Source organism: Pagrus pagrus (assembly GCF_965226575.1).
Source record: "Pagrus pagrus genome assembly, chromosome: 2".
Taxonomy (NCBI): domain Eukaryota; kingdom Metazoa; phylum Chordata; class Actinopteri; order Spariformes; family Sparidae; genus Pagrus; species Pagrus pagrus.
Genome location: NC_140186.1, coordinates 13,252,162 through 13,277,342, shown reverse-complemented (window position 1 = coordinate 13,277,342; position 25,181 = coordinate 13,252,162). Strand labels below are relative to the sequence as shown.

At 40.3% G+C, this 25,181-nt stretch overlaps 2 protein-coding genes across 3 annotated transcripts; one reads left to right on the top strand and one right to left on the bottom strand.

Annotated features, from left to right (window-relative positions):
* Window positions 1-773: 773 nt before the first annotated feature.
* On the top strand, window positions 774-20,250 carry LOC311268667 (S-methyl-5'-thioadenosine phosphorylase). 2 transcript variants are annotated; one of them, XM_084372424.1, is made up of 9 exons: window positions 774-939; window positions 2,090-4,441; window positions 7,486-7,572; window positions 8,041-8,099; window positions 8,346-8,513; window positions 12,304-12,406; window positions 13,250-13,489; window positions 17,695-17,817; window positions 19,473-20,250. In XM_084372424.1, the coding sequence occupies exons 2-9, from the start codon at window positions 2,093-2,095 to the stop codon at window positions 19,509-19,511; spliced, it is 3,168 nt and encodes a 1,055-aa protein (XP_084228550.1). In that variant the 5' UTR covers window positions 774-939; window positions 2,090-2,092; the 3' UTR covers window positions 19,512-20,250. The 2 variants fall into 2 exon arrangements, with proteins under 2 accessions (XP_084228550.1, XP_084228549.1); XM_084372423.1 differs by lacking the exons at window positions 774-939; window positions 2,090-4,441 and adding an exon at window positions 6,338-6,465.
* Window positions 20,251-21,316: 1,066 nt separating this feature from the next.
* Window positions 21,317-24,085, bottom strand: cdkn2a/b (cyclin-dependent kinase inhibitor 2A/B (p15, inhibits CDK4)). Its single transcript, XM_084372446.1, has 2 exons — window positions 23,653-24,085; window positions 21,317-22,440 (listed from the first exon to the last, which is right to left on the bottom strand). Exons 1-2 carry the CDS (start codon window positions 23,773-23,775, stop codon window positions 22,189-22,191), a joined length of 375 nt encoding a protein of 124 aa, XP_084228572.1. The 5' UTR covers window positions 23,776-24,085; the 3' UTR covers window positions 21,317-22,188.
* Between the last annotated feature and the right edge of the window lie 1,096 nt (window positions 24,086-25,181).

Sequence of the window (25,181 nt, the reverse complement as noted above, 5' to 3'; positions counted from 1 at the left end):
CACATATTCAATTCAGTTCAATTCAACCTTAGGAGTAGTTGTACACAGACACAAACAAGTCAGCATGTTCAGTACACAGTCAGCACGTATTGATGCTGTCACAAGTCAAGAGCTGTAGTATTTCTTTGAATATATTTTATTCAGTTCACTGACAAATCATCCAAATCCAAAACCTTAGTAGTGGAGCAGTTAGCTGTAAATCACATTTTGACATGTTACTCCACTTGTTTGATGCATTTTTCTTTTGAAGCAGAATGCTTGAGAGGGGTGTAATGTGAGGAAAAAGCATTCAAATGCTCCACATTGATAAATGCCAGTTGAAAGAATAATATCAGATTGCAGTATATTATGTAGGGCAGTTCAAAATGTTATTTTGGTTGTAAATTTGATCTAATAAAAGTGGTAGAACATAAATCGACTTGAAAGATGTTTCAGACATGCTTCAGACTACTTTTAACTGGATTTAGACCCCTCATCTAATAAATAACTATGAATGTTCAATATTTGGTATCATGTAATATACAAACAAGGCCTCAATGACACTTATTCTGTTAAATATCCGCCGGAAGTGTGCTTCCTGCGGCTTGCAGTACATCAAGTACATGATTAAACCGATATTATCCCAAACAAAAACAAAAAAAGATGGTTTAAAAACTGTTGCATCCTTATAAAATATCCAGGGTTAGAATTTGTGTGTGAAAATGTACTTTTCGGTGCCTCCTCACAATATGAAGACGGCGCTTTTATTCTGAAGGGCGGTAGTGGATTTGAGCGTGTCGCTCAGCGCAGGTTCCGACATGGGAGGAGTGTTATGAAGTCGAACCGTTGGTCTCATAAACAGCCGCTGCGGAACAACATTTATGTGAAAATGAACGTGTTCACACAAAGCGGAGGGAGCGTATCAGTTGCCAGCTATATACGTGTTTGAGAAGGTCAGAGGTAAATATTGCACAACTTTTCCCCTATGCTAGCCTCCTTAGCTACCTAGCGACAACGTCCTAGCCTAGCCTGCTAAGCTAACTTGCTAACTTTAGCTAACCAAGTTCATCAGTTCGTTAACTAATAATATAGCTCGTGTTCGCCGTTTGGATCAGCGATAACGTGAAAATACTTTCGACAGAATATTTTTTTTGTACGTCACGGACTGTTCAATTAATATCAGCCCTTATTTCAAAATGTTTACCGACACTATCGTTTCTCACTTTTGGGAGGTAACTAGGTGCTGTTCTAGCCGAGCCTGCTAAGCTAACAAACCGAAAACAACAACGCAGTTGAAGGTGACGAATGACTAAAACAAGTATCAAACCAAATGATAGGTTTATACTAACGTGATCTTTTAAGTGGTGACATGCCTGTCAATATTAGCGATGGATGAGTGTGACATTTCCAGGGTTTAACATGGACAGCGACCTAATATAACGTCAGGACCGCCACAGTACCACATAAGGTTACGTATCATGGATTGTCACAACGTTGTCATATAGCACCGTCCGTTGTCTGTTCGAGTTAAGCACCATTTCCTGTTATTTACTATACTCTCTTCGCCGTGACAAGCAGTTAGGCTACCTGTTAAAACACGATTTTCTTGTCGTTATTATAAGATAGGTCATATATGGAGGGAGTAAAGGACATGCAGGGTGTTGAATGTATGTAAGTTATATATGCATGTTTCTGAACTGTTTACATTTTGGAGAGGAGACAGTAATGTTCATGTAACCGAATGAGCTGGTTTATCACAACAAACATAGACATAGCAGCTTTGTCCATAGAGAAACGTATATGGTGTGTAGAAAATAATTGTTTGAAGACTTATTTTAATGTTATTGTGATGAGAAAATGTTCATGATAACAAGAAAGTCAACAGCAGCAGGTCATAATCATCCACAAAGAATCTGGTGCATACTGTATTTGAAAAAAATTGCATTTTTGTTCTCATGTGCAGAGCAGGGGTACTAGAAGTTTAAAAAAAAATATCAGTACAGTGTAATGTGGTCATATCTCTATGTTTGCCTTACCATTCTGATTGGGTAAGTATGACAGTTTTCCGTTTTGTAAAAATGTAAACGATACGTTTTTTGTTCTTCGTCAGATCATGTCAGCAATCAAAATTGCCCTGCAGCAGAGCCAGAAGAGTGGCAAAAGGAAAACCTCTAAAGCAATGTCTGCAGAGGTGTCACCAGACTCCAAGTGTCCCATCTGTTTGGACTCATTTAACAACATTTCTTACCTGGACCTCTGCCTGCACAAGTTCTGTTTCCGCTGTATTCACGAGTGGTCCAAGAACAAAGCTGAGTGCCCTCTATGCAAGCAGCCGTTTAATTCAATCTATCACAGTATAAAATCAGAGCAAAACTTTAAGAAGTATGACCTGCAGCCGGTGGATAATGGCTCTTTTGGGACTTTTGGGGGAGTGCGCTTTAGATACCGCACGACTCTCACTGGAGTCCATCGACAGATGCAGGGAAGGACCGCTACACCTCCAGACAATGGAGTGATGTTTGAAGCCTCAACAAACCATCCCCAACAGCCACAGGACCGTTACATCCGGCGCATGATGATGAGGTTGGCAGCCAAGAGGAAAGCAGCGAGTGAAGGGAGGGCAGTGAACCGTATCAGAGAGCAGGAAATGGTAAACTTCAGGAGGGAACTGTACCGACAGGGGGTGAGGGTGAGGAATGTACGCGATGGCGGACGCTGCCGAGACACCTCAGCTGAGTTCTTCAGAAGAAATCCTGCCTGCCTACATAGACTGATCCCCTGGCTAAAGAGAGAACTCATAGTGCTATATGGGGCCCACGGCACTTTAGTCAACATAGTTCAGCACATCATCATGTCTCGTATTACACGTTTTGACATGGAGGATGGAGCTATTCAGGAAGAGCTCAGGCCGTTCCTCCAGGGGCGCACAGAGCACTTTCTGCACGAGTTCATCAGCTATGCAAAGTCCCCCTACAATATTGAGGCCTATGACCAGCATGCTGTCTACGACTGCCCAGCCCCTTCCTCTAATGAAGACAGCAGCTCCAACTCTTCCGTAATAGCCATCTCGGAGGATGAGGAACACTCGGTGGATTTGGATACTCCGGGAAACTCCACATCTACATTGAGCCACTCTATGTGGGACGATGAGACGCCTGGGCCATCATATTCTACGACAGCAGAGCAGAGCCGAGCAGAGTGTCTGTCAGTCCTCGACTCGGACTCGGACAGCAGCTCAGAGGAGGAGACACAAGAGTTTGGGGCTTCTCCACAGCAAATGAGTCCTTTAAACCAAACCGATGTGACTCAGGCTGAAGGTCACAAAGATGATTGTTTGTCTTCTGACAGCGATGACTGTGTCATTGTAGGTTTTGTTAAGCCGACAGCAGATCGGACTCCTGAGCTGGTTAAGCTCTCCTCCGACTCTGATGAATCTGCCTGTGAAGATACTAAAGAAGTGCCGCTGCTACCTCAACACATCCGCTTCTCCAGTCTCAGTCCCGTTGCATCACAGAGCAGTGATCGAAGCGGTGCTGGACAGACAGAAAATGTAGAAACAGACCGCTATCATCCGTTGGATACAAAAGACAGATGTAGCCCCCCAACATCTAGCAGGCACAGGAAGTCCAGTAAGTCAGACAGAAAAGACACGGATAGAAGATTTGATGGTAATGACGGATCTAGAGAGAAGCACTTGTCAAAGGACAGAGCCCATAGGAGAAGAAGGTGGTCAAGAACTGGAGAGAATTGGCACTCTAGCAAGAGCCCAGTAGTCTCCCACAGCAGCGTCAGCACTCTGTCCAGAGAAAGTGGTTATTCACACTCCAGTGGCAGAGACTTCTACTCAAAATGTGACAGTAACTATAAAAGCAGGGATGGTGATCACAGCTATCAATCATACAGGCATTACAGCCAAGAGAGAAGTGATAGTGGGATACATTACACAGAGAGACGGTCCTACTATTACAGTAGCCGCAAGTACTCAGATCAACACTCGTACTCTCGCTCCAGGAGCCACAGCAGGGATTCACGGAGACGGGACCGGAGGCATTCTCGATCTAAGTCTTATTCCAGCAGTCGCTCCCCGTCTGCAAAAAAGAGATCTCACCATGACAAGCCTGGTGGAAAGAGGAAATACAAAACAAGGCATTTGGAAGAACCGTCAGAAAACGCACTTCCCAACTCACATGCCGAAGGTCACTCCCCAGCGTTGTCAACAAAACACAAGAAAAAGAGCAAAGAGAAACGGCGTAAAAAATCCAAAGAGAGGTCAAGAAAGACTAGCAGGAGCCTCAGTGTGGAGCTCGTCAACGATGGAAACTCGAACGAGCGAAGCAAACGTCACCATAAGAAAAAGAAGAAACACAAGAAGAAAAGCAAAAGGCACAAGAGTAGTGAACGCAGAGAGAAGGGCTCACCCTCGGTCATTACCATCGACAGTGACAGTGATTCTGCTGCTAACGACGGTGTCACCCAGGCCAGCAGCACTAACCAGGACAACCTGATGGACAGTACCACAGATGACCCACTGGCTCCTGCCTCTCCCTCCTCCAATGCGTAGTTGCATTGAAATTCCCGCTGTGTGGGTTGGGAACTGATGGCTTTACCCTGAGCTGCTAATGCCTGCAAGCAGTATTTTAGATCAAAACAAAGATTAATATGTTGAAGGTCATCATCAGACCTTTAAAGGATATGATGAGTACACATATCCCTTTAAACACCACCATAAGTATTTTTTACTGCAACAGATCATTGGATGCTGTTTTTCATGACAGACACAAATATCTGTGTTGAACTGGAGAGTATTCATCATTGGATTAAAGGACCGTTTAAGACCATCTAGGTTGACTTTCTTGACTGTGTTGTCACCGAAAAGCATCCTATTTTACGTTCAAGGTGCCATTGTGTACATGGACTAATGGACTAATACTGTTCACACATCTTTTCTAAGTGTCAATAGATATTCTTGAAATTACTTTTCTTTAATGGATTTATTTCTAAGGTGCTCTCAGGGATATTGTTAATTACAGTGATGTTAGTTGTTAATATAAGTCAGCTATATTCTTGAGATAAAACAATTTCTACCTGCGGCTCACCGAGTAATACCTGTTATGGATTTCAGAGTGGGTTCTTTTGTAATGGATTTTATTTAAAATAAATTGTCATGAGCATATGTGATGTGCCAATTAATTAATGTTGTTTTTTTTTTGTTCATGTAGGTTGGATTGTGTTGATTTCATATTAGTAATAACCAGTGGCCATACATTTTCCAACTGTAATCAGAATTCAGCTCGACTAAAGCTTTGTTCATTGTTACTGCACAAAAATTGCAGTGAAGCAGCTGTAATCATTGAAATTCTGAGGTCTCAGGCATATTTTTATATATATGTAATATATATATAAAAATGTATAAATAACATTCAAATTACTTGCGATCTAAGACATGAAGAGTAAAAAGTCAGCGAGAGAACAGCTTGTAATGATAGTAAAATAAGTATATACTGTAGTAATAAATATATCCTGAGATGTAAAGAGGTTGTAAACAGGAAGCAGGTGTAGACAGTGCAGTAGAATATGTATGTACAGTAAACGTAGGTATATTTTAAGTGTGGCAGTATAAGTAACACTAGAATGATGTAGTCAAACTTGCTGGTTGCATAACAGGCAGTGCAAATGTGCTTGCATACTGTTCTTCATATATTCTGTAATATTTATATAACTGCTATGTATTGAGGATTGGTGTTTCCACAAAGCACACAGGTGACACACTGATATCTTGATACTAAAATATTAAAAAACAGTTGCTATAGGGTTGTGACAGAGATGAGAGAAAGGGAACAGTGGCAAAGGCCATACCTCTGTTTTTGAATAGGTTTGTTTAATACTACAAATCACACAATATTATTTACAGGGCCACAGATTATTTCAGAAACATCGTGTTGTGTTTTGGATTTCAGTGTGCATTTTCTTCTACTTTCCAGCTCTCTTTTATAATATAAATGAAAGTAAGTTATCGACTTGGTTGAGACAGGCAATGAGGACACAATGTACGGTTATTTTAGTCTCATAGTGGTGTGGTAAATATTGTTGGATGTGCAGAATAAGCTGTCTTCTTCACTTTGGTTGTTGGCCAAAAAAATACTAACAGCCAAAGCAAACTTTCTGTTCCCACAGAAACAGTATATAAACTCAATATATAATATATTATAGATAAAACATAAATATTTATTTTGTCCATAACTGAATAAAAAATCGGTAAAGGTAAATAAGTCGTTTTGTAGAGAAACGGTCAACAGTGCAAGTAGAAGGTACAAACCATGCTCTTATTCTGAAGGCGAGCATATCAAACAGGAAAAGGGTGATGTCCGCGTGCTGCTGACGGATGTTAGCGGTTGATGCTATAGAGCGTCTTCCTCACAAGTTAGCCAAATTTACACTTTTACAGGGAAGAATAGTTTCAACATGGCCTCCGCACTGCCTATTAAGGTAATAACCTAACATCTAACGTCACTTGACAAGTCTTACTGTCGGAACATGGTGCGTTTGAACAGGAGGGGCAGAGGGGAAATCAATGAGAGCAGCTAGCTGAGTAAGTTAGCGTGTTTAATGCCAGATGTGCAGCCATGATCAACCTGGAAGTGCGGGAAAAAGCTCTTAGCTGTTAATCTAGGTGCTGTATCGTAGGCAGCTGGACTTGTTTCAGTTTCTTCAAGAAAAGTCCAGTTGCCTACGATGCAGCACCTACATTTACCATGACCTGGATGACTGAGAAGCTTCATCAACATCTTAGCTGTTAGCATGGTGTTAGCAAAGCTGTACTCACAATGTGCAGCCCTTAAACTAAACGGCTGTGGTTGAACAACACAAGCTAACGTGTGCATGCTAACAGCAGGGCTGCTGTAGTTGTACTGTAAAGTAGCTAAAGGTAAACCATCTCAGGTACTGTTAATTTGGCACGTGGTCTGCAGCGTTGACTCGCTCCACGTGACACCTGTCAGCAGGTAGTTAAACAGTGGGGGAGTTAAAATAGCAGGTCCACACCTACCACACCTTACACAAATACAAGGATTATCAGCAAAGTGCTTGAAGGAGCATGTCAGCTGAATATATGTCCTGGTTATATAAGACGTTTGGCTCTTTCTCAGTTTTGCATTCACACAAACAATGCACTAACCCATCAAGGTGTCATCTGTAGATAAATAGATTTCCAAAACTTGGCTGTAGTATGTTTTGATTGTAATCAAAGCTTGCAGTATGATTAATTGATTAGTGGAAATGATCATTTTTTGCATCACTATTTTCATTTTCCCTGAAAAATATCATGAAGATCATGATCATGTAACATTTGTTGGGGTCTGTAACAAACCTAACATGTTTTCTTACATCTGGAGAACAGGATATGTAGGACCGGGCATCTCTGCAGCACTACAGTACTTCATTATACGCCTGGCCATATTGTGATTCATGCCATAATCTGTTGATGATTTTCTCACGCTCTTCATTTAGATTGGAATAATCGGTGGTTCAGGACTCGATGATCCAGATATCTTGGAGGGAAGGACTGAGCGTTATGTTGACACACCATATGGAAAGGTCAGTTGTGTTTTGTGAGGTCTTAACTGGGGGCGGCAGTAGGGTGGCTGGCTCAAGTCCAACACAGTCCACAGTATGGAGTTTGGACTGGTAGCTGGAGAGGTGCCAGTTCACCTCCTGGGCACTTCTGACTTACCATTGAGCAAGGCACTGAACCCTTAACTGCTTGAAGCACCAACTGTGTGGCAACTCTATGACGCTGACATTACTCTACAATTAATGCATGTCTATATGTCCTGACTGTGTGTGCATCTGTATGAGCAGTATTTAGGGTCTATGTGTCTGTAATGAAAACAACAGTGAAAAAATTTTATTTCCACAATTTATTTTTCCTTCAAGAACTTCTTCTAATATCTTTCTTGCCAAATAGAGCAGCGTGTACTGGTGCTCTGGCCTATTTTACTAGCAAATGATACCTAACAGTACTGTATTTATCTATTATTGGATTATTCTGCTCTTCTTGTACAGCCATCCGATGCTCTTATCCTGGGGAAGATAAAAAACGTGGAATGCGTGCTTCTTGCAAGGTGAGAAAGGGTATATATTATAGTTATAAATGGTAATTATATAGTATTCTACCTTACTTTAAAATGTGACTTATGAAAATGTGATCTATTGGCACCATCTAGTGGAAATACCTTGCACTTACGGAGCACTATTCATTCACTCAGTCTAATAGCAAAGTGCAAGTTAAATGCATTTTCATGTTTCTGACATTGACCTAAAATAAATACAAACAATGTATAATGAATCATTCTTTTCCCTGTACTCAGGCACGGGAGGCAACACACTATAATGCCGTCCAATATAAACTTCCAGGCCAACATCTGGGCATTGAGAGAAGAGGGCTGTACACATTTGTTGGCTACTACGGCCTGTGGCTCACTCCGTGAGGAGATTCAGCCAGGAGACATCGTCATCATAGATCAGTTCATTGACAGGTGAGTGGGTTGTGACCACAACAGATGTTTTATGTGTCTTTCCACATACTCTAAGAATGTATATGAAACAGAGAATGTCAAATGATTTAAATTGTAATCTTGATGTTTTAAAGTTATTGTCCTTTGTTTTCAAAAAGTGGATATATGCTTTTACCAATTTACAGGTATTTATCACTTTTTTTTGTTGGCCATATGTGAACCGATTGTAACGTCTCTCTCAGTTGCCTATACGAACCTTAGGATGATTTTGTTTAAGTTGTTTAAAGCTGCTGGACTGTGGATTTCTTTCTGAAGGACTCGGGCCGGATTATCTGCGACAGTTCAAAGGATGTGACTTTATGCACCTTCTCGAGTGCCTCGTCTCAGTTCCTCTCCCTGCTTTGCTAACAGAGAGCAACGTTATTTTAGAAATGGTTTCCGCCGACATGAGCAAACAACCAGCTTCCAGCACAGTACAAAAGTTTGTTGGCTGCAATCTTTAACCACACCACTAGATGCCACTAAATCCTATACGCTGGAGCTTTAATGTGTGCCCGTAAATAGTTTTATCCTCTGTTAAAGGTTTTGGTTGGTTGTTACCCTATCAAGATTGTACAGGAGGTTTGTTGTGAAAAAAATTCAAGCAATTTCCCACACATCTCACTGACAGGATTCAAGTTACTGTGTGACAAGAGTGTCCAGACATCTGAGTGAGGGAGGGCTTGACTCACCACAGTTGACACTTTTATCAAAGCAAATATGTGTTTACTATTACTATTACTTATTTTCTGGAGCAATAACTCTCCAAAGAGAGATTATTCTGTGTAAACCTTCAGGTTTCCTTCCTGTCTGTCTCAGGGTTCATTTAATGTATCACTTTCACTGAGTTGTTGGAATACCAGCGTACAGTTCTCATTGAAGTCACTGAGCTAACACCCGCTATCACCTTTAAGTGGCTGTAATGGAGAGCACCTGTTCACACAGTGATGTGCTTTCCCTCTCTAATTTTGGACCGTATTATCAAAGGACACATTATTCATTATTCATTTTTGGTTCATCACTTTTGTTGGGTTACTACTAGAATAGGTTTAAAATATTTAATGCACAAAAAAACACACCAGTTTTCTCATACGGCAGCACGATAGTCCCCTTCTGTCTGAGACCCTCTTTTAACTCCCGTCTCTTTAAGGCCTCCCTCCCAAATAGTCTGCTCTGTTTGGTTAGTTCACACATGCCTGAGCCAGCACCGCTCACCATCTCTCTGGTTGGCCTTGTTGCATTTTCAGCTTCCAGTTATCTTCACTTCTACTGTGAATATAGTTATATATTAGTCAAATGTGTGACATGGGGACGAAGTGATGTCAAGAAGAAGAGTTAAAGGCGGGACTGCTGATGAGGCGTTTCAGACACTTCAGCAGCAGTGTTTTCTGTGGGAGATAGGAGCTACCGTTGTTGTTACTTGGGGCTTTTTAACTTTCAAGACATTTTTACATGCACAAGAAGCTACATAACTGAAGGAAAGGGAAAAACAGAAAAAGCATCACAGGTCTCCTTGAAGTCCAATAAAATAATGATTTAAGGTTAATATTGAATGTGGCATTGTGGTTTTGGTTATGAGAGCTGACCCCAAATTAACTAGCTTGACTAATTCCATGTGACTATCTGTAATAAATACCAGCTGCAGCAGAACCCTTGTAAATAACCTTGTATTTCTGGGTTATAATCACTGGAAAGTAACACTCAGCGTTAGTCACACTTGCTGGTAAACCTGAGAGTATCTTTTTCATTTATTGACATGGGAAAACTCAGCAGTGTGTGACCTCCAGGCATATGCATATACACTTTCTGTGTAGCATGACCCTGTGGGAGTGTTGTGCTCTCTGTTAGCTGATTGCACAAATTCCATTAAATAACTCGATATGTGCAGTTTAAATAGGATGGCTTATTTGTTACCGATGAGTTGGCATCCAGCTGGTTAAACTGCCGTCTCACAGTTGTGCCACTGTGCTCTCCAGTACACTTATAATCGCCTCCGTCACGCTGCCTGTGGCTGTGCTGGTGAAGCCGATGAATGGCTCGACTAGTACCTACATCAAGCGAGCACAGACAACATCTATTTATCAGAAATGAGGAAGTTTCTTGTTGGGGCTTGTTCAGACTTGTCCAACAGCATGTGACAACATGTTTTCTCAAGGCTTCACTGTAATGATGTCACAATTGTTATGTTAGCTCTGGCTGCATACTTTTTCTCAATGTCAACACCTCAGTGCTGCTGGCTTTGTCCAGTTTGATTTTTGTTTTCAAATTCACTTTGTTTAGTACTACAGTTAATCTTGACATCTGATAATAGTGCTTACTTTGCTCTTACTGACCAAGTGGCATCTCAGAATCACTGATATCTATATTTTTAAACGTATCAGTATTAAAAACACTCTTGAGTATTGGATTATCATGAAAAAAATGAAACCTTGGTCTTTCAAGTGAGGAGCCGGACTTCATTGATCTTGGGAGTGTCACCGTATAGATCTTGTTATTATTTGTCCGTTGCAGATTCTTTTTGCATTTTAGGAATAATTTGAACAGCTGATAATTATAGGCTGTGAGAGCCATTATTTGCAACAGCCATTCTGAAATCACATTGCTAATGAAATGCCAGGCCAAGGTAACTCGATTTTATAGCATAAATATGCATTGTCCTCTACTCGTAGTTTATATCTCACACACTGTTTCTTTTTGCAGCAGGGTGGAGCTGCAGCTGGCTCAAACTATTTAAACACTGAGCTAAGTCTTCTACTGCCAGGGTTATGAGTAAGAGATGGGGTTGGGCATCAACTTTAAAGATTACCGTCAATGGAGAGATCATATTTTAGATGTTTGAGATAATTGTGGTATGACTAGGTAATCCCTGGGAAAAAGGAAGAAAACCAGAGTTATGCCATAGACAAGCCCTTTTTTCCCTCGTTAATTTCTCTTTTGGGAGAGAGTCTTCCTTATCCAAATCGAGGGTCTGAGGACAGAGGGTGCTGTATGCTGTACAAATTGTAAAACCACTCGATGCGACTTTACATGACTAAATTATTTTCGATTACATGATGATCTGCATACCTTTTACAGAACTGAACATACTAAATATAATTCAGTATGTAGCAAACAAGCTGAAGAGATGCAGGAAGACACAGAATCTTGAATTTTCTCAGGTCACTGTGCTAATTGAGTCAGTCTCTTGTGGTCTCCCGACCCGTCTCCATACAGAACTGAAGGGAGGCATGCTGGCGCCGTGCCTGGTGGAACTTCACTGACTCAGCACAGCTGTGAATTGAACAACCATTGTTGCCGAGGTGCAAGAGACCAGGCTGCTGCTGCTGGTGTCTGTTAATGCTTTTATTATAGCCCTGGAAAGCTGTGAAAGGACTTGTTCATGACATGTTAAATAGTTTAATGATGGAGGAATTCAACCACTCTGATAAACATAAAGTTTATCACTAAAACTGTGGCTGCTTTAGAAGATTTCAAACGGGTATAATGCTTAATGCTTGGTTCTTGATATCAGTTTTAGTCTTTTAGTATTTTGAAGTTTTTTAACTTCTCCAATCTGACAAAGACATGTTTTTAAAAAGAAACTGTAGAAATGTGATTTATTTATCTGGACAGCACCATAACTAAGGTTGAGATTTGCAAAACAAATAAACTAAACTGCAATGTCATATGGATTTGGTTAATCTGCAAAAATTTTATCCAGCTACGTCTGCATCTGAATTTGCCTCATGTTGCCAATAACTGTCAGTACTTCCTGTTTACTTCTTTGGTCCAGGACTACCAAGAGAGCTCAGACGCTGCATGATGGACAGCCTACCAGTCCCCCAGGAGTGTGTCACATCCCCATGGCTGAACCTTTCTGCAACAGAACCAGAGAGGTGAGTCCTTAAGTACCACATATCTATCCCTTGTCATTCAGTCACTACCCTGACACTTTCGTTTCTATAAAACATTGGTCTCAAATGAAACATCTCGTCTACTGAAATGTGACCCCTGCTGCTGAATTAATTTAGGAGAGGAGACATGAGAGAAGGAGGGAGGAGGAGGAGAGGAGGAGTGGAGATGGCTGCATTTCCTCTTAACTAACGTTTTATGATTCTGTGCAATGGACACTTCATATCTATGTCAATTAACACACGTGCGAGTAAAACATATAAACAGAAAAGAGAGGACTTTTTCTTATTATTTTAGAAACATTCTATTATTTTGCGCTGTCACACACTTGTAAATAAAGCTTAGAAACACAGTTTTATAACTTTAGAAACTTAAGTTTCTAAAATTATTTGGAGTTGATGGTTAGAAAATGAAATACATATTTTTTTTTTGTAATTCACTTTTTATTGCTTTTTAACAGTACAACAAAAAGACCAACATACATGAACAATGTCAGGAACCTACCAACATGACATGAAAAGAAAAAAGACAAACATTACTCACCAAGAAAGACTTACATGAAGTAAATTAATCCAGACATACAAATAATTATACCTACATACACAGGGTTGACACCTCCACCGTTTCTCCTGACTGAAATACATATTTTTAAAAAAGAACAGACTTTGAGATCACAGTTGAGTAGATCCATAAAAATGTTTTTATTCCTTCATCACCGCAGGGGAGAGATTGTTGTGAATGCATTATACCTGTGTCAACAGTTCCCCCCCCCCCTCTTCTGTCACTGGCTTTTTGGAGACGGTTACTAACTCTCTGTCCTGGTGCAGGTGTTGGTGGAGGTGGCGCGGACCCTGGGGATTAAGTGCCATGTGCGAGGGACTATGTTGACAGTCGAGGGGCCCCGCTTCTCATCGCGGGCTGAGAGCCTGATGTTCCGCCAGTGGGGTGCCGACGTCATCAACATGACCACTGTGCCAGAGGTGATCCTCGCCAAGGAGGCCGGCTTGTGCTATGCCAGCATCGCCATGGCAACAGACTACGACTGTTGGAAGGAACATGAGGAGGCGGTGAGTGGCAGGCTGGAGGTCTTAACACTCGGGTTTTTATTACCTTGATGTCTCTGCTGTCCTTGTTTGTTTGTGCCATGTGTGAGTCACTGTCAGCAAAGAGTGATGCACGGTTGCTGCACTTTAGGTGATGTGACTTCCTTCCTATTCTGTTTGGACTGTATTCCTGAATATAGTTTATTCCTTTTGGCTTGACAGATACCATCCAAAGGTATCTGTTCATTCTCATCAGAACTTTACACAGTTGTTTACTTTATATGTTCATTCCATTTTATTAGTCCGTCTACTGGTTAGACCTTCTCTCTGGGATTTGCCCTCCCTATTTTCCCTTTTCCTCATAACCAGACAGCTGATTTTCTAATCTGAACAGCAGTAGCCAAGGTCCCTTTAGCCAGTGATATAGAATAAGGTCAAGGAACCCCTGAGGATCTATGACACATAACCATTAGCAAAAATAATCTCTTCAGATAAAATTGTGCTGAGCCATTAAAATGTGCAGGTGTGGGCCACTTGTGCCAAAGTATGCAATAAAACAATTATTGCACAATTATCCCCTTTCCGCCCACGTTAACTCAAGAGTTAGTCTTGCGACACAGCACATCAGGGCAGTAGTCACTGCTCTTTATTTTCTTTTGAATGACTTTTTTTTTTTTTACAACCATGGATAGACTATAATAACTAGCTTGTTTTCTCTTCACTTTTTTCAAATGGAAGATTTTCTGAGTTGTGCTTCTAACAAAACGACCTTGTTCACTGTTAACTGTAGTGATCAGTGTCCTCATGCAAACAGGAAACGTTTGGGTGCATGAGGTCCTCCTCACTTTATGCTTCAGAGCGTTCTATTTTTGATCACTTTATGCTGATTTATTATGGGGGAGTCCTTACTGCTGCAGCCCAGGCCCTTTGCTGCGAGCCGTCCTCTCTCCCTCTCCTGCCTTTCCTGTCTCTCTATTATCACTATCATATAAAGCAGAAATGCCAAATAGAATAATTTTTTAAAAGTAATAATAATAATTTTATGAATAGTTACACATTGTTTTGGGCATTAAGTCATGTCCGGCTCACTGGATGTAGACTGTTGGTATAAGCCTGTTTCTGGCAGCCTTTTTCTCATACATGTGTATGTACAGTTTTTTTAAATCCCCCTCTACGGGAAACGACAACAACCTCCAAACTAGCAAGCTACATGTTGAAAAAGGCAAGTTACCCTAACCTGCTTGCTAATGGTTTTTACATACACAGGCTGGCAGTTTTTACCATTTAGCTATTTTAATACCAGGACTTGCCTCCCCTTGTGCCAGTGTTCCACCAAAACTAGTTTCCCCTCGACACTATTTTGAAAGGGTACCATCACCTTTCTCAGGCGCTGGCTATGCCAGACTAGGGGTGTAAATAACCAGTTTCATCAGGATATGATGTGATATCATTTCTTTGGTCAACAGTACAATATTCACCATTATCACAATGTCTGCCACGATCTGATTTCAACTCATTTCAGGGCCCTGCGATCAATATGAGACAATATCATATTTTCATTTAACAATCAGTTGGCCATATTATGATAATGATGATAATAATAATAATAACACTGTTTCAATGTTTAGGAAGGTGCTTCGACAAAAGGTGACACAGGCGCTACAGAAATGTCTAAATAAAGGTGTATGACAAAAATGATAGATATTGATTGATATTTTCACTTTGCATTGATGATATATGATTGTTGACCATTGAATCGACACATCGATCCGGATCAATGGATTCTTGCACTCCTAATATATGATGTGTACTTTTTCAGGATATTTAATGAAAACAAACAAACAAACAAATAACAAGCAAACAGACATAAACAGCCAAAATGATGCTTGGTCAGGATAATAAAAATGAACTTTTTGATCACTTTTAGGGCAGTCCTGTATGAAGCTTAACTTTTCTTTCTTGCTCTCAGCTGATTTGCAGAAGTATTAAATTGTAGGCGAGATCAAAATAACAAAGCTTCTTTCATGATAAGTTTCAGTTGCTTCAAGTAACACTTTGAGCTTTCTACAATTTTTAAAGTTGGTACATCACTAAAACATTACATTTTTAAGAAAAGAATAATGTTCCCAGACCAGAAATTAGATTCCTTTTTGTATGATGCGTTCTCAGCAGAGGTTTTTTACCATATGTGCTCTGCCAGCAGACTACAGTATCTGTGGCTTCCAATGGCTTCCGAGTGACCTATGCTCTGTGTCAGACACTCTGGATAGTGCAGTTGATATACTGCATGTGGGCGAGTTTCGGCTTATTTGTCACAGATCCAGCCAAACTCACAACTCCACTTCCGAGTTCCTGCAGCTGACCTCTTCCCCCTCCTGTTGCAGAACACTCGCCACATCCTTCCGCCCCCCCCTTTCTGTCTACTCCCTCCCAGCCTCATACTACCTCCTGGCCTTCTCTCCCCCCCCCCCTTCAGTCAGCTTGCCTGCCAGCCTCCGGTGGAAGCCCTGCCAGAGGAGGTTGAGTCACACTGAGTCATCAGCTTCACTGTCTTCATCCTGGCAAACACCACGAAAACATGAATCTAGTCAGCGAGTTTGACATGAAAACAAAGCACTTAAGGAAGGAACGGGTTAATGAAGGTTACAGGAGGTAAACACGAGCACAGGACGGAAGTAATGTTGTAACTTTCTGTGCTGTACACTATGTCTGGCTGAGTAGTTCTCACATAATATCATGCAGATAAACGTAGATATTTTATCTTGAACATATGACTCAGGCCTCCGTTTTACAGCAGATGAATAAACATGCTTTTTGCAATGTTTTGATTTTTATTTCCCCTCTCTTTGCAGTGCTGAATAATATGAATACTGTGATGATTGCCAGTGTCCAAGACATGGCAGGTGAAACGGCTCAAGACTAAATGCATCATTAATACCACATAATGACTCACATGGAGTACAAGGCACAGCTGGCTACATTAAAAACAGTATACTGATCCTCACATCTGCACTGATGTGACTTGTTTTTTATGTTGGCTAGTGTTTGTGTGGCTGAGATCCGATTGTGATTTGGTTAAACTGGAGATGAAACTAACAAACTTTCACCAGCCCATCCGGTTGGCCACGACTGAACTGGAGTTCTGCTTGACATCTGTGCAGTAACATCTGCTTTTTCTCGAAATGAAATGGGCTGGGTGATAAATCAGTATTATTGTTTATCAAATTTCGGATTCTTCAGACTGTGCTCTGTTGTACAAAAATCCCCCGTACAAATTCTTAAGTAAAAAAATGTATTACTCATGTGTGAAGAGTAACAGTTCATTTTGCAATTGAACAGACTTTTTTAAAAATAATTTATTTTAGGTCCTAAATTTGCCATGTTTTTTCACCCTCATTGTTGTCAGTTTTCCCAACATGGTATTGAATATCAAAAAAACATTTTTTTTTAAGGTATTCTAAAGAAATTAGAAATTCCACTGTTGTGACAACACTATTGCCCTGCCCTAATTCAAATATCATTCAGCCTGGTAACACAGAATGATGTTATTTAATAATTAAGTTATTTTGTGTATTATCACAACACTTTTTTTGCTTCCTGTGTCATTTAACTGCATTTCCTACATGCGATTGTCTCACCCAAACCATGAACTTTTCCTTAATCTTACCGAGTTGTTTTGGTGCCTAAACCTAACCAAACTTTTGACAACATTACCCTCATGTTTATTTTTGTTACCATGGCAGTCACCTGACAAACATGACCTGACTTTGACCATTCCTGTATGTCGAAAAAATTTGCTGTTAAATGACTCACTAAAAGCTTAAATTGTGTAGACATGATAAAACGGCATGCTGTTTCTACACCACCCCATGATATCACAGTCTATTAGATTGCTATCACAGCGTTGCCATAGGATACTCACATAAATATCTTCATAATGCGCCTCACTGCTGAACGTTTTATCATTTTATTATCTCCATGTTAAAGTGTAAACATGTAAACTGTATGTTAATTCTGAAAAATGTATAAACACATCTGATATTCAGGTCTGATTTTACATTGCTGATTCCACACAACGTGCTTCACAGTGCAAATATTCTTTTAGCATCTGTAAGGATACATGTGAAAGTACATTTTCGGGAAATACAAAGTGACTGAGTCTTTATAGGAAGTGAAATTTGTGTTGCTGTACAGGATTCTTACCACACGGCTGCTGTTTTTTTTCCTAGGTCTGTGTTGACAACGTGCTGAAGACGATGAAGGAAAACGCCAACAAAGCCAGCAGCATCCTGCTAACTGCAATACCACAGATTAGTCAGATGGATTGGGCTCAGACAATGAAGACTTTGAAAGTAAGTTGTCAACTTTATGATGATTCATTTCCATTCAGTAAGTCTTTAGAGAAGTTGTGAAAGAGGGTCTGTTTACTTTTTTCAGCTGGGTATCTTGAACTGAGATCTAATATATAATTATCTATTCGTCTCTCCCAGCCACCTCCTTAGACTGTGAGAATAAGCAAACCGTCTGGAGCATGACCGCTCTCTAAACACAGCCTGTTTAAGAAGGTGGTTATTACCGTTATTATCATGAGGCACAAGTGAGCTGATGACAGTTACCTCCATGAGCGAGGCTGACTCACTGTCATTGTGCATCTTTTGTGCTATTAAAAAGTAAAACTCAGCTGGTTTAACTTTGAGTGGAAGTCTGTATTTAACAGAACTGAGCATGAAAACACACATAATACAGTCTTGACTCAATAAATTTAGCAATTGTGTATATAAATGCGGGATTAAAGGAAAAGTTAAAAAAAATTAAAATGTAGCATTATCTACTCACTCTCGTACCAGTAGAAAAGCCGCGTGAAGTTTCATTGCCAAAAAAAAAAATGTTTTGGAGCTTGACAGGAAAACAGCGTTGCAGCATTCTCCTAAATAACTGAAGTAGATAGGGGGACTGAAAAAAAAAAAACCCCAAAACAATCCTAAAATGGCTTCATAGAGCTGATCCGGTGTAATCTATAGTCCAAATTGATCTGAAAAGACATTATTTACACCCTCGACACAATTGAGCGTGTTTAGACAGGGCGCATGCTAACGCTTTTAGCTTAGCAGCTAAAGTGAAGTTTTCGGCTTCAATAAGGGTGTAAGTAATGTCTTTTCAAGTCAATTTGGACTCTCTGGGCTTCTGGTCACTTGGATTATGCCAGACCAGCTGTATGGAGCCATTTACGTTTCTTTCAGTAGTTTTTTTAAACACTTAGACACAAGTCCCCATCTACTTCAGTTGTTTAAGGGAATGCTGCAATGCTGTTTTGCTGTGATGCTCCAGAAGCGTCTTGTGAACCTCGAAACTTCACTCAACTTCCCATCAGCATGAGGGTGAATAGATAATGACTAAATTAAACGTAGGGAAGGCGATTCTGGAGAAAGATAGTTGATTGTTGAGTTTTATTCCAAGATCGTCAAATTCTGATGAAACCCTAACCCAAAGCGTTGGTATTTGACGACCCGGGAATGCGACTCAACACTCAACTATCTTTCTCCAGAATTGTCTTCCCTACCTTTTTAATTGCACTTCAGGAAAACACGTGTTTTTAGACTGGGTACATCCTTTGCATCCATTTTCAACAATAGTTTTGAATGTATTTGAAGTACTTTGAGGATACAGGAAGGTAAGTAATTACATTTCTATTCAAAACCTTTAAATATTTGCTCATTATTAATTTGTTGCATTAATGCTCCCTAATATTTATTTTTAATATGTATTTTTCTATCCCTAACACATTAGCTTATAATAACTTTTGGAAACAGATTTTTTAATTTTTTATTTATGCAGTATGTTTTTGTCATCGACTGTCTAACCAAATTAACTTACCTTCTGGAAACTTTTGGCCTCGTTCTGCCCTGAAACTAATGCTAGTCGACTTTAACACGATCTGTGTAGTTATTGTTGTCTCATAATCGTGGACGTACATGGAAAATGAGCTGTCTTGTTTCTTCTGTTACAGGCGATGGCGCAATCTTCAGTAATGTTACCAAAACACTGAGAACACAATGAAGCAGAAAACGCTCACGGATCCCAGACACCTCCCGCACCGACACGGACAACAGACTCAACCCTGCCTGTGGATTTGTCATCAGTGAATCACAAGAAAGTGCCTCACATAAATATTGCATGTGCTCTGTCTTCAGCTGGAGATTCAGTGTTTTTCTTGACTCAAAATACAAAGATAACCCACCCCCCTCCCTCTTCCTACTGATTCACAGGTCACGATTTTTCTCTGGAACACTCATCGGTGTCATCAGTCCAGCAGGTGTTTCCTGATGTTTTGTGTACGAAACCGCTCAAGAGATCAAAAAAGATTTGAAGTCTACTAAGAGTATATTAATAATTGTGGATTTATATTTTTTGTGATCTTTTCAAATTTGTATTTGCTGCCTGTAAACCACTGGTGTCTTTATTGCCATTAATGCAGGTTTCAATTCAAATGCTTTGCAAGTGTAGCACATGAAAACTTTGTTTACAGCCTTAGGAACAATTAATATCCCTATAAATGTCAAATCTGATGTCTTCAACGTTTGTTGTATTTACTCAAGTAGAATCTCTTCAATGACTGGGTACGTTCCAGCTAGTTAGGCTATAACATCTTATTACCACTGGCATGTTTACATCTTTGCTTATTTGAGCACATTTTTTACACTTGTGAAGTACTTTCATTTTTGTTTTGGGTTCATTACGGTTATGTGTGATTCATGAATTAAAACTCATCAGTGTTTTACTTTTTATATACATGTACTTAACAGCATTTGTCGACACACTGACAGAGGTGAAAGACTTTTTTGGCAGCCTAACATGTTTGACATATTGCAAAATGAAACCTTATCCTCTCAAGTCAGAATGAAATCAGCCTTTTATAGGAGTATTGGGACTTCCTGTTGCCACTGGTGTTTGCTGCACCTCAACACACACACTGCACAGAATCTAAAAACGTTTGGTCTTTTTGTATTTCCTCTTCTATTTCCGTTTGTCTTGTCTCAACGATATGAATGCTGCATACACAGCATAAAATCACTGAATGAAAAAAAAGTGTTTTTTTTGTTGTTGTTTTTTAAGTCAGTAAAATCTTCATGGTCTTTTGCAGATTAGATTCTGTGCTAGAAAGGTTCATGTGCAATAAATAATGGGAATTAGAAAAAAAAAAAGGTTTACAGTAATGGTGCATTTTTGTCCCTCTGACTTGAGAGTTCAGATTTGAATTACTGATCTTGAGGCACGAATCTCTTTAGACAGAGAAGTTTTGTCAATGGTTTCATTGAACAGTGACCTCCACATATTAATTGTTGAGATAAAAACAGCCTGCAAAACTCCCATTTCAAAGGAAATCAGTGTAATTTATGCCCCTCGTGGTTTTGGGAACTTTTCTGCTCATCTCAAATCTTATTTTGGTTTCATAAAGCCATAAAAAAAAAAAACGGCTTTGCATAAACTGAATGAAGCAAATGTTTAACTAGATGCACATCCTGTTTTATGAGTCATGTTTGTGTATTATATTGTTTTTCTCGCTGTGGTTGCGCTGTGCGGTATTATTATCTCTTAAAGGCTGACGTCCTTTTCTACCTAATTCAGTTTTATACACAATTATTCTACAAAAAGCTTCTGTCACCCTACAGATGATAATATTTCAAGTATGTACTCGCATGTTTTGGTCCCATCTGAATTGACATGTCGCCTCAAACATTTCACGGAGAATGAATAAATTATTACATCAGCGTTGATCATTTTTGCGTGTTTAACTGAAGTTGCCCGCAGCCTGTTTACCATGCGGTGTTAAGGAAACACACTTAGTCTCTGTCAATAACAAAAAAAATATTTAATAACAAAAGCAAACCCGAAGAGGAGTCGGCTAACAGAAAGTTGTAGTCGTCGCCCAGGGGTGATTTGCTCATTTAAGCCGTACAAACTCCCAACTGACACAAACTCACACGATCATCGACTGATTCCTGTTTTGTTTTTCTTAAATTTTATTTTTATTCTCTGGTACCTAATCCATCCATCACACAATATGTGAAGCACAACAATAGTATCTTTGCGTCTAACCTTAAAACACTTAAAATAAACGTTACATCTTTAATAAATCGCATCATGTCCAAACTCCGAGCCTCTGCAGAATAATGCTTAAAGAATAGTGCGTCAAATGTGCAAAATATTTTTGAATGGCTTTTACGTTATTTGGTGAAATATATGACATTTAAAGATATTTAAAAACACGGTTATCACCTCATAGGTTTGTGATGAAAATCGCAATGATCCTATTTTAAAAATAGCCTGCAACGTTGTAGAAATGCAATAGTAAAACTGTACACTTTATAAGTGCGATTCTGTACAGGCTTATCGGAATATTTCAGTGGTACAACGGAAGATGTAATAATAACAAATTGTACTAATGTCGCCGCAAAAGCGGTCCTGAATAATCCGCCAGCCTCGGTTTACATCAGCATCGAGGCTGTTACTGTCATGACAGCGACCCTTCCTCCTATAGATAACCCTGATTTCGTTAGAAACAAAATAATGATGCCTATTCAGCATAGAAGACAAATAAATAAAAACATATTTTACAGCAAAACAGTCAAATGTGCATAATTTAGGCTGCAGGCCTCACCAGGCCCCGTTTTCTTCCCTCAGAGCTCCGAGTCCCCGTTCAACACAAGCAGCAGGAAACAACCTCACACTGACTCCAGAAAAGCAACCACGTCTGCGTGGCCGTGCTCACCGGCCAAGTCCACGGGCCGACAGTTTGCATTGTCCCTGGCCTGCGGGTCAGCCTGGTACTCCACCAGCAGCCGCACAGTGTCCAGGTAGCCCGTCCTGGCCGCGTCGTGCAGCGGGGTGGTCCCGGTGCTGCTGTCCCCCACGTTGGGATCCGCTCCGTGGTTCAGTAACACCTTCGCCACCGGCGTGCTGCCCATCATCATCACCTTTATTACAACATGGAAACATTCACACACGCAACGTTTAAAAGACAGAGAAATAATCAGTCATTTATAGTTAATACCTTATAAGGAATATTATAGAGGCGCATTTAGGAGCAGAGTATGGACGGTAAAAATAATTAGGCTGCTTTATTGTCACTTCTTTATTAATGTGCATGTCACATTACAAGGACTGAACCAGGGCTATAAAAACCAGGGTGAAGTTTTACGCTACATGAAGCACAATTAACTTTAGTTGAACTCGTATTTCTCAGTAGGTATATGAGAGTAAGAAGCAGTATGTGTCACTGAACGCACCAAAACAATGTATGCAGTGCGCAAATGAAATCCCGTGTGTAGACATAAAGAGGCTCGTTATTACAAATGTAGTTTCGATTTCTTTAATCTTAAAGAAAAATTATATTTTATGAAACTGGCACGAGAGAGAAGGAGGGTTGCGTTTTTCCTCGTTACTGTCGGATCACTTCAAATTGTGGATTTGCATTTTGACAGCCTCTTCAATAAAGTAAGAGAGAATAAACACATACAACTCATTTTCTGCTTTAAAATTGTGTGCCGTGTTGCAGTAATGTTATTTGTGCTCAGGCGATGCTTATTTTAGAGATACAGACGTGAAATGTGTGTGGAAAAAGATTTAGCATATTTCCTGAGTGAGCTGTGATGACCTGGGCGCCTTATTATAACACCAATATTCCCACTTTTAACACAACCTCGTGTTAAGACGACCCTCGCCTAGATATTATTTAATCAGGTCGTTTTCAGCTCGATTAAAAACAAAAACAAAAGCGAGAAATGATAATTACGCAGCAGCAACATTCAATATATGAGCTGTGACCTGTGCGGTCGTCTTAATGGCTCCTAACAAACGTACAGTTTCGTTTCATTTGGCTTGATGAGATTTATTTTAGCGCACTTTACCTCTAAAGTAAAGCTGCGAGGTGTTTTTCCTCATTTAAACAAGCAGAAGTTTGATCCCGACGGGGCCGCGCGTCATTTCCACATGCGTTGTTTTTTTGTTTTGTTTTTTTAAGTTAATAAAACATCTTATAGCCCGGTTTCAAATATCTCCCCTCCACTTTTGGCACCGCGTATTGTCATCTGAAGAGGCTGATGATGTTAACACCGTTCACGAATCGCATTTTTAGTGCGTAAAAACTTGCTCCTCTCGGCCGATGAGGCGCATCTGGTGACACTGACCTGGAGAGCGGTTCGTCCAAAACAGTTGAGCCCGTTAACTTCGGCTCCGGCCTGCAGGAGATACTCCACATCTGCGGTGTTTCCCGTCGCTGCGGCTGTTGTCAGATCATCCTCCAGAGTCATTGTCAGCCCCGCGGATCTGCAGCGATAACCCGTGTGACAGATTGCTCTGACAGGTAGCCTGATGATGCCTATTTGAGGAACAAGAACAGCTCTAAAAACACACACACGCGCGCCGCACAGCGCGTTTTGAACAATCACGGCCGGGTGTCGGTGCGCCGCCTCCTGTCTTCAACCATCCGAGGATCGTCAGCTCGTCCGGGCCGGAGGCTGTCTGGGTCGCGTAAGTAAAGCGGGCTTACATCGCCTGTCCAGCGCTCAGTCGGTGTGTATGCCTAGACTTGTCCGTATTTTGAATGGGTGACGTCATGGTTGGTGCAGTGGCGCGATCGTGCGCATGCGCTGCTGCGCTGCTCTTCGACGCTTCCCCCTGTTCCTCCTCGGCGGCGCTCATGTTGTGTTGCTGAGATGGAAACCAGCTTACTCCCGATAAATGCGAAATTTAAAACACGCAGCTCTCCGGGAGTTTGGTTTTTCACGGAGAAATTCAGCGGCGCACGTATGAAGGCCAAATGAATGCCTCAGAGTCTTAAGGAAACATTTTAATCCTGGAAACACAACTTAACTCAAAATAGCTCACTTGAGTTCAGTGTTGTGAAAAGTCCCCAGAAGTCATACTTTTTAAAAGTAGAGATATCTTTATAAAATAAATCTTTAAAAAGTGAAAGTCACTCATACAAATAGTCCTAAAGCATCTGATATAAAATGTACTTAAGTGCACAGAAGTATAAAAAGTACATGTAAAAGTAAAATGCATATATTTGCATATACTATGAGTCGACCTGGCTGATTATTGAATCTGATGCTCAGCATTTTTCTGATTATTGATATCAGTGTTTTTTTTGTATTTTATTGTTTTAAAAAAAAAATCTAAACAGTATGCAATCTGCAAAGTATCAAATAACTAAAGTGTTTAAATAAATGTAGTGTAAAAAGTGTGTTATTTGCCTCCAAAATGTAGTGGAGTGGAAGTATAAAGTAGCAGAAAAATACTCAATACTCCAGTAAAGTACAAGTACCACAAAATATTAGCTACTTAAGTACATCCCATCACGGCCGAAGGTCAGTTTTAGCCCTGCATGATATTGTCAAAATATTATATTGACAGATATTGTGATTACAATATAATTTAGTGATGTCACTCAGTGGTTAAGTGATGCATTGTGGGAAATGTAAGTCAAAACATTCAAAACATTACCCACAATACAATCTAGCCACAGAGTGACATCACTGGAGGCAGTTTACCAGATTACATGCAGCTTCCTCTGGAGCCACAGAAAGGCTTTATACTGTTTCACATATGTAGCAGTGCTCCCCAAGACACAACACACTTTAATGCAGACAGCTGGTGGATTTATCCTTTAAGGCCTCGATCATTTCTCGTGTTTTTCGTGCTGAATATTCACAAA